Source organism: Gigantopelta aegis, chromosome 6 (assembly GCF_016097555.1).
Source record: "Gigantopelta aegis isolate Gae_Host chromosome 6, Gae_host_genome, whole genome shotgun sequence".
NCBI classification, from domain to species: Eukaryota; Metazoa; Mollusca; class Gastropoda; order Neomphalida; family Peltospiridae; genus Gigantopelta; species Gigantopelta aegis.
Window position 1 is genome coordinate 100401005 of NC_054704.1, and position 12672 is coordinate 100413676.

At 37.9% G+C, this 12672-nt stretch overlaps 1 protein-coding gene across 1 annotated transcript in view; it reads left to right on the forward strand.

The window, feature by feature from the left end:
* The window catches only part of LOC121374827 (gem-associated protein 5-like), a 174101-nt gene that overhangs the window by 141358 nt on the left and 20071 nt on the right, over positions 1-12672 (forward strand). Inside the window, exons 19-20 of the mRNA XM_041501938.1 lie at positions 7162-7299; positions 9900-10047. Coding sequence (XP_041357872.1) covers positions 7162-7299; positions 9900-10047 — 286 coding nt within the window. The remainder of the gene's footprint in view (positions 1-7161; positions 7300-9899; positions 10048-12672) is intronic.

Genomic DNA, 12672 nt, shown 5'->3' on the forward strand with positions numbered 1-12672 from the left:
AACAACAATGGTATTGTACACATACACTTAGAAACACCAGTAGTGTTTAGTAAATTTGATTAGCCACAATGATCACAGCTTTAGGCTAAATTAACAACAATGGTGTTGTACACATACACTTAGAAACACCAGTAGTGTTTAGTAAATTTGATTAGCCACATTTGATCATAGCTTTAGCCTAAATTAAAAACAATGGTGTTGTACACATACACTTAGAAACACCAATAGTGTTTAGTAAATTTGATTAGCCACAATGATCACAGCTTTAGCCTAAATTAACAACAATGGTGTTGTACACATACACTTAGAAAGAAAAGGAATGTTTCTTTAATGACATCTCAGCACATTTTTAAACTATGGCTGTTTAGTCTTAAACTTATGGTTATTTTGACACATCATGAAGAGGAAGAAGAAAAAGGAACCTGCAGTATATGCTACAGTATATGCTACAGGTATTCATGGCTCACCATGGCTCAAATTAGTGAATACAGCATTCAGTAATTGTCTTAACAAAATGTCCTTTAATTAACCACTTTAGAATACAGGGAAACCTCTCCAATCATGACCCTCTATATACTGGAATTCCATCAAAACCCTTTTTAAATATCACTACAGAAGATAATCTCTCTAAACCAGATACCTCTTAAAACCAGACTTTTTACTTGGTCTCAAGGGTGTCCAGTTTATAGAGGTTACACTGTATTGCTCTCACTCCCCATCATGCAGTATCCTGAGATAAGTTTAAGGAGAGTCATTTTTAACTTGCCTAAGGATATGAATTGCTATGGTAAAATTGTAAATATAGGAGCAATTAATCATTATCTGCAATTTAGTTTTTTTCACTTTGAGATTTGCGAATTAATGAAAATACTCATTAAAGGTTAACTTTAAAATAAACTAAAGATAAAGCAAGATAATCTTTTTTTTTTAATCGTTTGCCAAGTTGTAGTGAAATAACAGGAGATGACATTACATAGGTTTTTTTTTTAATTTCCAATAAAAGCTGATTCAGTTTTTTTAAAGAATTATTAAAAAATACTACATTAAATTTTAATGATTCAAATACTTTTTTGGCTAAAAGGAAAACTGACCGTGAGTTAACTCGCTCACATAGTGACATAATGTGTGATTTCCCGCTGACCGTGAGGTAACTCACTTACATGGTGACATAATTCGTGTGATTTCCCGCATCTGTAGCTGTGTAGTGCACGTACTGAAAGTGATCAAGAATGACATCACATAGTGATTATGAATAAGGTCGTCATACTTGTTTTTAAATGAACGTTTGGAACTTTTAGCACAGGTATTTTGTAAGACACTTTGCAGTACTTCCATGTACACCACCATGTATGTGAAAGCACAAGTAGGAACAACACCTTTTATTCATTATTGGGAATACAAAGTATATACAGTAGACCATGGAGATTTAAACCATATAGCTCATAATTAAAGGGACATACCCTAGTTTTTAAACACTAAGGCATATTTTTTACTATTATAGCCATTTTTGATAACTGAAATCATACATTACTTAGATTTTATGGTTTAGGTTATCATATTCCATATATTCGAAGTGTTTTTGTCATCCTGGTGTTTTTAATATCACAAAATGCATTTCTCGTATTTTTAAAAAGGCATGTGCGTCTGAGAAGTAACAATTATGGAGTAGAGTTTTAATCTATTTTTAGAGGGTATTTCATCATTTCAAAGTCTTTCACTCAATTGTAACTTTATCCAAATGTGTTACAGGTTTGTAGATTAACTAAACTTAGTGTTAATTTTCATGGGCTGAAACTAGGGTATGTCCCTTTAACAATTTTATTATAAATTTAACCTTTAAAGGCATATTGTCACAGACCACTGACCTAGTAAATGGCCTCAAGGTCCTTAATTCCGTGACAGTATGCCTTTAATGTATGCATGTAGCTGTAGTAAGAATCTTTTTTTTTTTTTTTAAGAAACCACCTTACTGTATTCCTCAAATTTAACCTATATGTTTAGAATCCATTGATTCTAAATGAATTGTTTAATCAGCGAAGTATCCACTTGGCCCAGTGGTAAAGTGCTCGCTTGATGCACGGTCGGTTTGGGATCAAGCCCTGTCAGTGGGCCCATCGGACTATTTCTCACTCCGGCCAGTGCACCACGACTGGTATATCAAAGGCCGTGGTATGTGCTATCCTGTCTATGGGATGGTGCATATAAAAGATCCCTTGCTGCTAATCGAAAAGAATAGCCCATGAAGTGGTGACAGTGGGTTTCCTCTCTCAATACCTGTGTGGTCCTTAACCATATGTCTGATGCCATATAACTGTAAATAAAATGTGTCATTAAATAAAACATTTCCTTCCTTCCTTCCTTCCATTTATTCTACGTTCTCCCCAAAACCCTTCAACATATAATTATGATACATGATGAAATTGACGTGAAATGGCAGCTGGCAAGTACAAAACAATTGCATTACTAAAAACCAATTACATTACTAAAACCACACCCAGAAATTTAGTTTTTGTTTATAGAGAATTTTCTTCTCCCAAAGTTCCAGATTAATCAAAGACATGCATAGCTAGCACTGGCGTAATTGGAGGTTTGTTTTTATCTTAACCCGGGGTTAGGTGCTGGCATCGCATCCTACTGTTGGCTCCCACCCAGCGTCACTACTAGATTTATCTTAAGCTGGGGTTAGGTGCTGGCATCGCATCCTACTGTTGGCTCCCACCCAGCGTCACTACTAGATTTATCTTAACCTGGGGTTAGGTGCTGGCATCGCATCCTACTGTTGGCTCCCACCCAGCGTCACTACTAGATTTATCTTAACCCGGGGTTAGGTGCTGGCATCGCATCCTACTGTTGGCTCCCACCCAGCGTCACTACTAGATTTATCTTAACCCGGGGTTAGGTGCTGGCATCGCATCCTACTGTTGGCTCCCACCCAGCGTCACTACTAGATTTATCTTAACCCGGGGTTAGGTGCTGGCATCGCATCCTACTGTTGGCTCCCACCCAGCGTCACTACTAGATTTATCTTAACCCGGGGTTAGGTGCTGGCATCGCATCCTACTGTTGGCTCCCACCCAGCGTCACTACTAGATTTATCTTAACCCGGGGTTAGGTGCTGGCATCGCATCCTACTGTTGGCTCCCACCCAGCGTCACTACTAGATTTATCTTAAGCCGGGGTTAGGTGCTGGCATCGCATCCTGCTGTTGGCTCCCACCCAGCGTCACTACTAGATTTATCTTAACCCGCGGTTAGGTGCTGGCATCGCATCCTACTGTTGGCTCCCACCCAGCATCACTACTAGATTTAACTTAACCCGGGGTTAGGTGCTGGCATCGCATCCTACTGTTGGCTCCCACCCAGCGTCACTACTAGATTTATCTTAACCCGGGGTTAGGTGCTGGCATCGCATCCTACTGTTGGCTCCCACCCAGCGTCACTACTAGATTTAATCACTATTGGAATGCCCCTTAAACAATTTCACTCTCACAACTCATTGGCTTTGGCAGACAGTCCAGGTGTGGTTAAAATGGACATGTGTGTCCACGATAGTGTGCTTGAATCTGAAGGACAGTGCATATAAAAGATCAATGTGCTCTAGTGGTGTTATTAAACACAAACAGAAAAAAGTATCTTAATTAAATTTGTCCTGTCCGTGGGGGTGGGGGTGAAAAAAGTATCTTAATTAAATTTGTCCTGTCCGTGGGGGTGGGGGTGAAAAAAGTATCTTAATTAAATTTGTCCTGTCCGTGGGGTGGGGGTGAAAAAAGTATCTGAATTAAATTTGTCCTGTCCGTGGGGGTGGGGGTGAAAAAAGTATCTTAATTAAATTTGTCCTGTCCGTGGGGTGGGGGTGAAAAAAGTATCTTAATTAAATTTGTCCTGTCCGTGGGGTGGGGGTGAAAAAAGAAGAAAAGAAGATCCCAACCTGCTAATGGAAACATTGTAGCTGGATTTCTTTAAGACTGTCAGAAGTAACAAATGTTTTACAGTTTGTTTTGTTTATAATGACACCACTAGAGCATATTGATCTTGTAATCATCGCTATTAGATGTCAAACATTTGTTATTCTTACATATAGTCTTAAACATTTGAGAGGAAACGCTCTATTTTATTCCATTAGCAGCAAGGGATCTTTTATATGCAACATTCGACAGGCAGGATAGCACATACCACAGCCTTTGCTATACCAGTCATGGTGCAGTACATGAAGTAAAATAACAGAGGTAGTAGCTTTGAGGGTTTATATTTCCTAATCACCTGTTTTGACTACAGGCATGATTAAAGAAAAGCGATCGCTATATTAGTAATGGTGGAGAAATGCACTGTGTTATCGTGGTGTCTCGTTTGACAGATATAACCATATGCTGTCGGCTTTTGTACTTTTCTACCTTTGATCTTTAATATCAGTCCTTCAGCTCAGTAAGTAATGGATTTGATTTCGAGGTGGTTTGCCCAACAGAGTGTCTTCCTCTGATTTAGAGAGAATAAATGTGTAACCGATTCATACAATGCGTATTTTATATAGAAAGTTTTAAAAACATAGTTCATTCATGTTATTAACCTACTTCTTCTTTTTCTTCAAAAGCTCAGGTGTTATTGTAAAGATCAATTAACCTTTTTATCCTACATTGCTCGAAACTATTTGTTATATTTAAAGAAAAACACCCCCACACAAGGAAAAAGACTACATATTTAGACCAATTATTTAAAGCAAATTGTGCACGCAAGTCTGTTGCCACAGGGTAAATTTTTCTGTACTTAGTAACATAAAATGGTGAAACACTAGCATATTTCTGATCTATAGTGCTCTGATAAACAAACAGGACAAAAAAAGAGGAAAAATAATACAAATTTATCCAATCTAAATGAGCAAGTATAGTCTAATGGTGCTATAGAATGAATGGCATGTGATGGATAGACTGTTCTAAATGGTAACATAATATGTATGTTTCTTTAGCTTAACAACACCACTAGAGCACACTGATCTATTCATCGGCTATTCTAAAGGTAGTCTTGATAGGAAACCTAGATTTTTCCATTAGCAAGGTATAATTTATATGCGCTTTCCCACAGACAGGACAGCACATACCACGATCTTTGATATATACCGGTACCATTCATGTGGCACTGGTTGGGACAACTGATTCTAGCCAGTGCACCACGACTGGTATATCAAAGGCTGCGGTATGTGCTATCCTGTCTGTGGGATGGTGCATATAAAAGATCTTTTGCTACTAATGGAAAAAATGTAGTGTGTTTCCTTGCTATAAGACTATGTCAAAATTACCAAATGTTTGACATCCAGTAGCTGATGATTAATAAATCAATGTGTTCTAGTGGTGTTATTAAACAAAACAAAACCTTTTTTTGGTTGGGATAAGAAAAAACAATCAGAGAATGCTTCCACTGTGGGGGTTCAATCCAGTGATCCAAACACCACAGACCAGCACTCTGCCAACAGAGCTGCATGTGGATCTCACCCAGTTATAAAAGAGAGGGCAAGTTTGAGGTGGGCTGAATTTGGAATAAATATTTAGAAAGGTACCAAGTTAAAGTCCGGACAATATCATTGTAGGTAATTTTTAGCAATTTAGACTGGCCTGATAACACACACACATATTTGATATTTCAGCTTACATTGTAAATAACATTGGAGTTAAGTTTCTGTTATTAGTACTGTAGGTATCTGCTTCCTACAGCTGATGCAAAACCTGTTGATTTTTAAAAAAAATATGTGCTAGCTGACATCACAGCTATGTCTTAATGATTTCCTGCTGTAGAATATTGCAGCTGCACAAATCAATAATAAATAATAAAAATATATTATTCTTGGTTTGTTTACTACTAACCAAAAAACTTAGTTTCATATGACCTTAGCTAGCTAACATACATGTGTTTATAATGGTGAAACTATGTTAAAGAATATTTTACAGGAAGGAATATATGTAAACACTGAAAAATGTATCTTAAAAGTTTTGTATTGTTAAATATTCACATCTTTGCCACTTAATTTGTATGGTTGACAGGTGTAGTCTAGTATCTAGTTTTAACCATCTGGGATCGATCCTTTGGGGTATACATGTATTTCATTTCAGCCATTGCACCACGACTGGAATATCAAAGGCTGTCCTATATGCTACCCTGTCTGTGGGATGGTGCATATAAAAGATCCCTTTCTACTAATGGAAAAATGTAGTGGGCTTCCTCTCTAAGACTACATGTATATGACAAAATGACCAAATGTTTGACATCCACTAGCCGATGATTAATAAAATCAATGTGCTCTAGTGCTGTCTTTTAACTTTTAACTAGTTATAACCATGTGCAGTAGACAGTATGGATGTCTGGGGAAAACACCCACAAAATGAACATTACTTTATGTGTCTTACAGCTCCATATAGAAATAACATTTCCCAGAGTATACTGATATAAAATAAAACTATAAAATAAAATAAAATAAAAACTGTTCCTGTCCATGTCTGTTGATGAAGAGTTCCCAATATAACACCCAACTTTTGAAGACCTAGCAAAGTTCAGATTTTTTGTGCAGTGTAAATTTCATCAATAAATAAATTCTTCATATTTCTTTTACCATCTAATGTTAACATATTGGGATACCTGTTGTTGGATGGTCTGTGTCTGTGTGTGTGTGTGTGTGTGTGTGTGTGTGTGTGTGTGTGTCTGTGGGTGTGTGTCTGTCTGTGTGTGTCTGTCTGTCTGTCTGTGTGTCTGTCTGTGTGTCTGTCTGTCTGTCTGTCTGTGTGTGTGTGTGTGGGGGGGGGGGGGGGGAGACACATAAATAAAGTTTGCTTTTGTATGATGACACCTCTAGGACAGATTGCTTTTGTAATCATCAGTTATTGGATGTCCAACAGTCTTAGAGTAAAAGCAATACATTTTTCCATTAAGCTCACCAATAAATCCTTTCTGCTTCTGTTTAATTTTAAAATTTAGTAAATTGTATGGAGGTTTCTTCTCTGAATCTCTAGACCATTGTCTTGCATGTGTCGAGTATGTGACGTCTAACAGCTGGTGGATTTGGCAGCACACTTAATATAAATTCTGTTTTTCTCTCTTGGGATGTTATGTGTTTGAAACTGGTCAACAATACTGGCTGTGTGTGTGCTGTTATTAGCCTGTCCTGCTGTGTTGTTTCCAGGCAAACACCACTTGAACCATGACAACATGGACTACTACCTTCATCTGGAAATCTGGAAAGGAAACATAGGTGGCGCTTTGCAGGTTGCCCGCGACAGAGAGGAGCTCTCTGATTGGCTGGTTGCAATGGCCCCCTTAGGTCAGTAAATAGTATTTTTTCTTATGATTATATAACACATATTTGATCAGCTTAACGAGTCAGGGGCTTTTTCAGAGGGTATTAAGTGTAAAATTACGTACCCTTAAATCTTTGAAATTAGTGGATACATTTTTATAACTTTTACAAAGATGATAATAAGAGATCTGCTGTTTACAATTTGTCAAAGCACATGCAACGCAGTGTCCAGTTTCTAAAGATTTCAACCCATAACCTCTAGTAGAGGCACTTATAATCTGTTTTGTTTTTGTTAAGTACCCTCAAATGTCTTTTCTGGCAAAAAGCCTGCCAGTCAGTTTATAATGTTATGGTAATAAGAATAAGTGACACTGAAACTGCTTTCTACCTTAGTGAAGATATTCTGTGGGTTTTTATGATATTTTGAAACCTATATATTTGCTTCTAAATAAATTTTTATTATTGTCAGATTTAATTGATATGTTTGTTTGTTTGTGTAGCGTCGTACGACACATGGCTTTGTTAGGCACCAACTAGAGTTTAAAATGTGCTGATATTTTGTTAAAGTGCTGTGCCAGATGTATGATGTATTGAGCTATATCAATCAAGATATTATTTAATATGATTAGAAAATTTAAAAAAAAAAAGTAAAAAAATTATATACCGGTATATTTTCCATTTAAAAATATTCCCCTGAAAAACAGAACCAGCTGAATTCGTTTCGGGAATTTCCGTAAGATTTGATCCGTGACGTCACGAAGGGAACTCCTTTCGATAGTCAGCGCCATTGTTCATCGCTTCTTTTGTGTTTATTATGGTTAAACAGCGTGTTGTTGGTGGCTGTAGCAATACAAAAGCCGATAAATTTAGTCTTCACGCATTTCCTAGTAATGTTGCTGTGAGAAAGCTGTGTGTGAATTTGATTAAAACAACGTGGAAATACTGGACAGGAAGAAAATGCCGGAGACCGTTGCGACAGCAGACACTTTAGTTTCGATTCGTCCAAACTGGCTTGTCGGCTTTAGCGAGATATGGGAATACCATGTGTTATGGCTTTTAAAAAAGATGCTGTAACAACAATTTTTCTGCGACATAAAACAAATGACAACAAGCCGACGCCATCCACACCGAAACGACCTTGGGGTGCATATCGTCAATGTCCTAAATTGCGTTATGCTTTCAACTCCGGTCAGTTTGTTTTCTCATGCACGGTTCGTGCAATCATTGAGATCCGATTTGTTGTTGTTTGCATCTCGTTCATTTGTGAGATTTTTCTTTATAGTTCGAGAACATTAAAACAATAAAGTACAGACAAGTAAGTATCTATAGCCTAGTCCGTCCCATCCTACAAAAAGGTAGGTTTTTTTTGTTAAAAAAAAAGAGAGGCTAATTTTGTATGCATCTTAGAAAACAATCGGCTCAGAAATAAATGACTTGTAAATTCCATAGTATGAAAAAAGGCGTTCCCTGTAAAACAGACTATAAATACATTAAATTAATTTTACTATACCTCCCACAGAGAAAACCTTTTTTCATACTATGGAATGTGCTATAAGTTATTTATTTCTGAGCACACTGTTTTCACAACTGCACACAAAAAATAGTATTGTTTTGTTATTTCCAAAACACTTTTACTTTTCTTTTTTTTTTACATCAAACTAAACTGAAATTATTCACACAAAAAAAACATCTTCATGGATGGGACGGACTAAAAGTTGTTTTTGTTTATTTCTTAAAATTACCGATATCGGGTCCACTTGACTCACTACATCACAAGTATTAGAACATACAGTGTAGCAAAATAATTCGCACGAAAAGCTAAAGAACAAAACAAGAATAAAAGTTGTAAATTAGTGATAAGCTGTCTCCACGACCATTTTCATCGTCATCTGTCAGGCCGGTGATTCATCGGAAGATGTTCCAGGTTCAAACTGATAAGGCATTATTTGTTGTGTTGCACAAATATTAGTCCAGTCGTCATTACTACACTATTCATCATCGAAAGAAGAATCGCATGATCAAGCTTGGCAGTCGCTGTCAGTCCCACTTTCGCTTGTGTTGAAAGTCATCTCATGGTTTCTGTGAAGCGTGTTCCCTTCGTGACGTCACGGCTATTTACAGGCAAATGTTTTTACCGAGAATTTTACTCGGTCGTTTCCGGCAGTGTTCTACAGGAGTGATGTTTTAATACTTTTATGAGGCATTTTCATAATTATTGACTTACATATCGGTGTAAAATATTATTGCAATGAATTAAGAAAGCATTTAATTGTGGAATTTGAAATTTTAGTGTATGGTCTGGCACAGCACTTTAAGTGTACTTATGTTTTATTTGTTTAAGACTTTGGTCAATAAAACTTGGTTTATAGTTGCACTTATGGATGTTCATCAGAAACATTTATGGTAAGCGAGACATTTAATTCCCCAGAATTCTTGTCTTTCTGTAGCTTTGTATGACTGTCTGTGTTAGGCACCAACTAGAGTTTAAAATGTGCTGATATTTTGTTAATCGTACGTTCATCTCGTTTCTGTAGCTTTGTATGACACATGTCTGTGTTAGGCACCAACTAGAGTTTAAAATGTGCTGCTGTTTTGTTAATCATACGTTCATGTCGTTTGTGTAGCATCATACGACACGTGGCTGGCGATGTGTGGGGACTACGCCCACCAGCTGGAGGAGGACGGGCAGTACCACAAGGCCGCGTCCTACCTGCTCGCCGCCCACAAGGTGTACGCAGCCATCGAACTCTTCAAGAAACACAAACTCTTCAAGTCAGGCACCTTTTGCTTTTCTTCTTTTATCTGTATTGAACAACTCATGTATACCCCTCTACATGGGCTGTGTGTTTGTACAACTCATGTATACCCCTCTACATGGGCTGTGTGTTTGTACAACTCATGTATACCCCTCTACATGGGCTGTGTGTTTGTACAACTCATGTATACCCCTCTACATGGGCTGTGTGTTTGTACAACTCATGTATACCCCTCTACATGGGCTGTGTGTTTGTACAACTCATGTATACCCCTCTACATGGGCTGTGTGTTTGTATGTATGATACTGTATTGAACAACTCATGTATACCCCTCTACATGGGCTGTGTGTTTGTATGTATGATACTGTATTGAACAACTCATGTATACCCCTCTACATGGGCTGTGTGTTTGTATGTATGATACTGTATAGAACAACTCATGTATACCCCTCTACATGGGCTGTGTGTTTGTATGTATGATACTGTACTGAACAACTCATGTATACCCCTCTACATGGACTGTGTGTTTGTATGTATGATACTGTACTGAACAACTCATGTATACCCCTCTACATGGGCTGTGTGTTTGTATGTATGATACTGTATTGGACAACTCATGTATACCCCTCTACATGGGCTGTGTGTTTGTATGTATGATACTGTATTGGACAACTCATGTATACCCCTCTACATGGGCTGTGTGTTTGTATGTATGATACTGTATTGAACAACTCATGTATACCCCTCTACATGGGCTGTGTGTTTCTATGTATGATACTGTATTGGACAACTCATGTATACCCCTCTACATGGGCTGTGTGTTTCTATGTATGATACTGTATTGAACAACTCATGTATACCCCTCTACATGGGCTGTGTGTTTGTATGTATGATACTGTATAGAACAACTCATGTATACCCCTCTACATGGGCTGTGTGTTTGTATGTTTGATACTGTATTGAACAACTCATGTATACCCCTCTACATGGGCTGTGTGTTTCCGTGTATGATACTGTATTGAACAACTCATGTATACCCCTCTACATGAGCTGTGTGTTTGTATGTATGATACTGTATAGAACAACTCATGTATACCCCTCTACATGGGCTGTGTGTTTGTATGTATGATACTGTACTGAACAACTCATGTATACCCCTCTACATGGGCTGTGTGTTTGTACAACTCATGTATACCCCTCTACATGGGCTGTGTGTTTGTATGTATGATACTGTATTGGACAACTCATGTATACCCCTCTACATGGGCTGTGTGTTTGTATGTATGATACTGTATTGGACAACTCATGTATACCCCTCTACATGGGCTGTGTGTTTGTATGTATGATACTGTATAGAACAACTCATGTATACCCCTCTACATGGGCTGTGTGTTTGTATGTATGATACTGTATTGAACAACTCATGTATACCCCTCTACATGGGCTGTGTGTTTGTATGTATGATACTGTATAGAACAACTCATGTATACCCCTCTACATGGGCTGTGTGTTTGTATGTATGATACTGTATTGAACAACTCATGTATACCCCTCTACATGGGCTGTGTGTTTGTATGTATGATACTGTATTGAACAACTCATGTATACCCCTCTACATGGGCTGTGTGTTTGTATGTATGATACTGTATTGAACAACTCATGTATACCCCTCTACATGGGCTGTGTGTTTATATGTATGTTACTGTATTGGACAACTCATGTATACCCCTCTACATGGGCTGTGTGTTTATATGTATGATACTGTATTGTACAACTCATGTATACCCCTCTACATGGGCTGTGTGTTTGTATGTATGATACTGTATTGGACAACTCATGTATACCCCTCTACATGGGCTGTGTGTTTGTATGTATGATACTGTACTGAACAACTCATGTATACCCCTCTACATGGGCTGTGTGTTTGTACAACTCATGTATACCCCTCTACATGGGCTGTGTGTTTGTATGTATGATACTGTATTGAACAACTCATGTATACCCTCTACATGGGCTGTGTGTTTGTACAACTCATGTATACACCTCTACATGGGCTGTGTGTTTGTATGTATGATACTGTATTGGACAACTCATGTATACCCCTCTACATGGGCTGTGTGTTTGTATGTATGATACTGTATTGGACAACTCATGTATACCCCTCTACATGGGCTGTGTGTTTATATGTATGATACTGTATTGGACAACTCATGTATACCCCTCTACATGGGCTGTGTGTTTGTGTGTATGATACTGTATTGGACAACTCATGTATACCCCTCTACATGGGCTGTGTGTTTGTATGTATGATACTGTATAGAACAACTCATGTATACCCCTCTACATGGGCTGTGTGTTGGTACAACTGATGTATACCCCTCTACACGGGCTGTGTGTTTATATGTATGATACTGTATTGGACAACTCATGTATACCCCTCTACATGGGCTGTGTGTATGATACTGTATTGGACAACTCATGTATACCCCTCTACATGGGCTGTGTGTTTGTATGTATGATACTGTATAGAACAACTCATGTATACCCCGCTACATGGGCTGTGTGTTGGTATGTATGATACTGTACTGAACAACTCATGTATACCCCTCTACATGGGCTGTGTGTTTGTACAACTCATGTA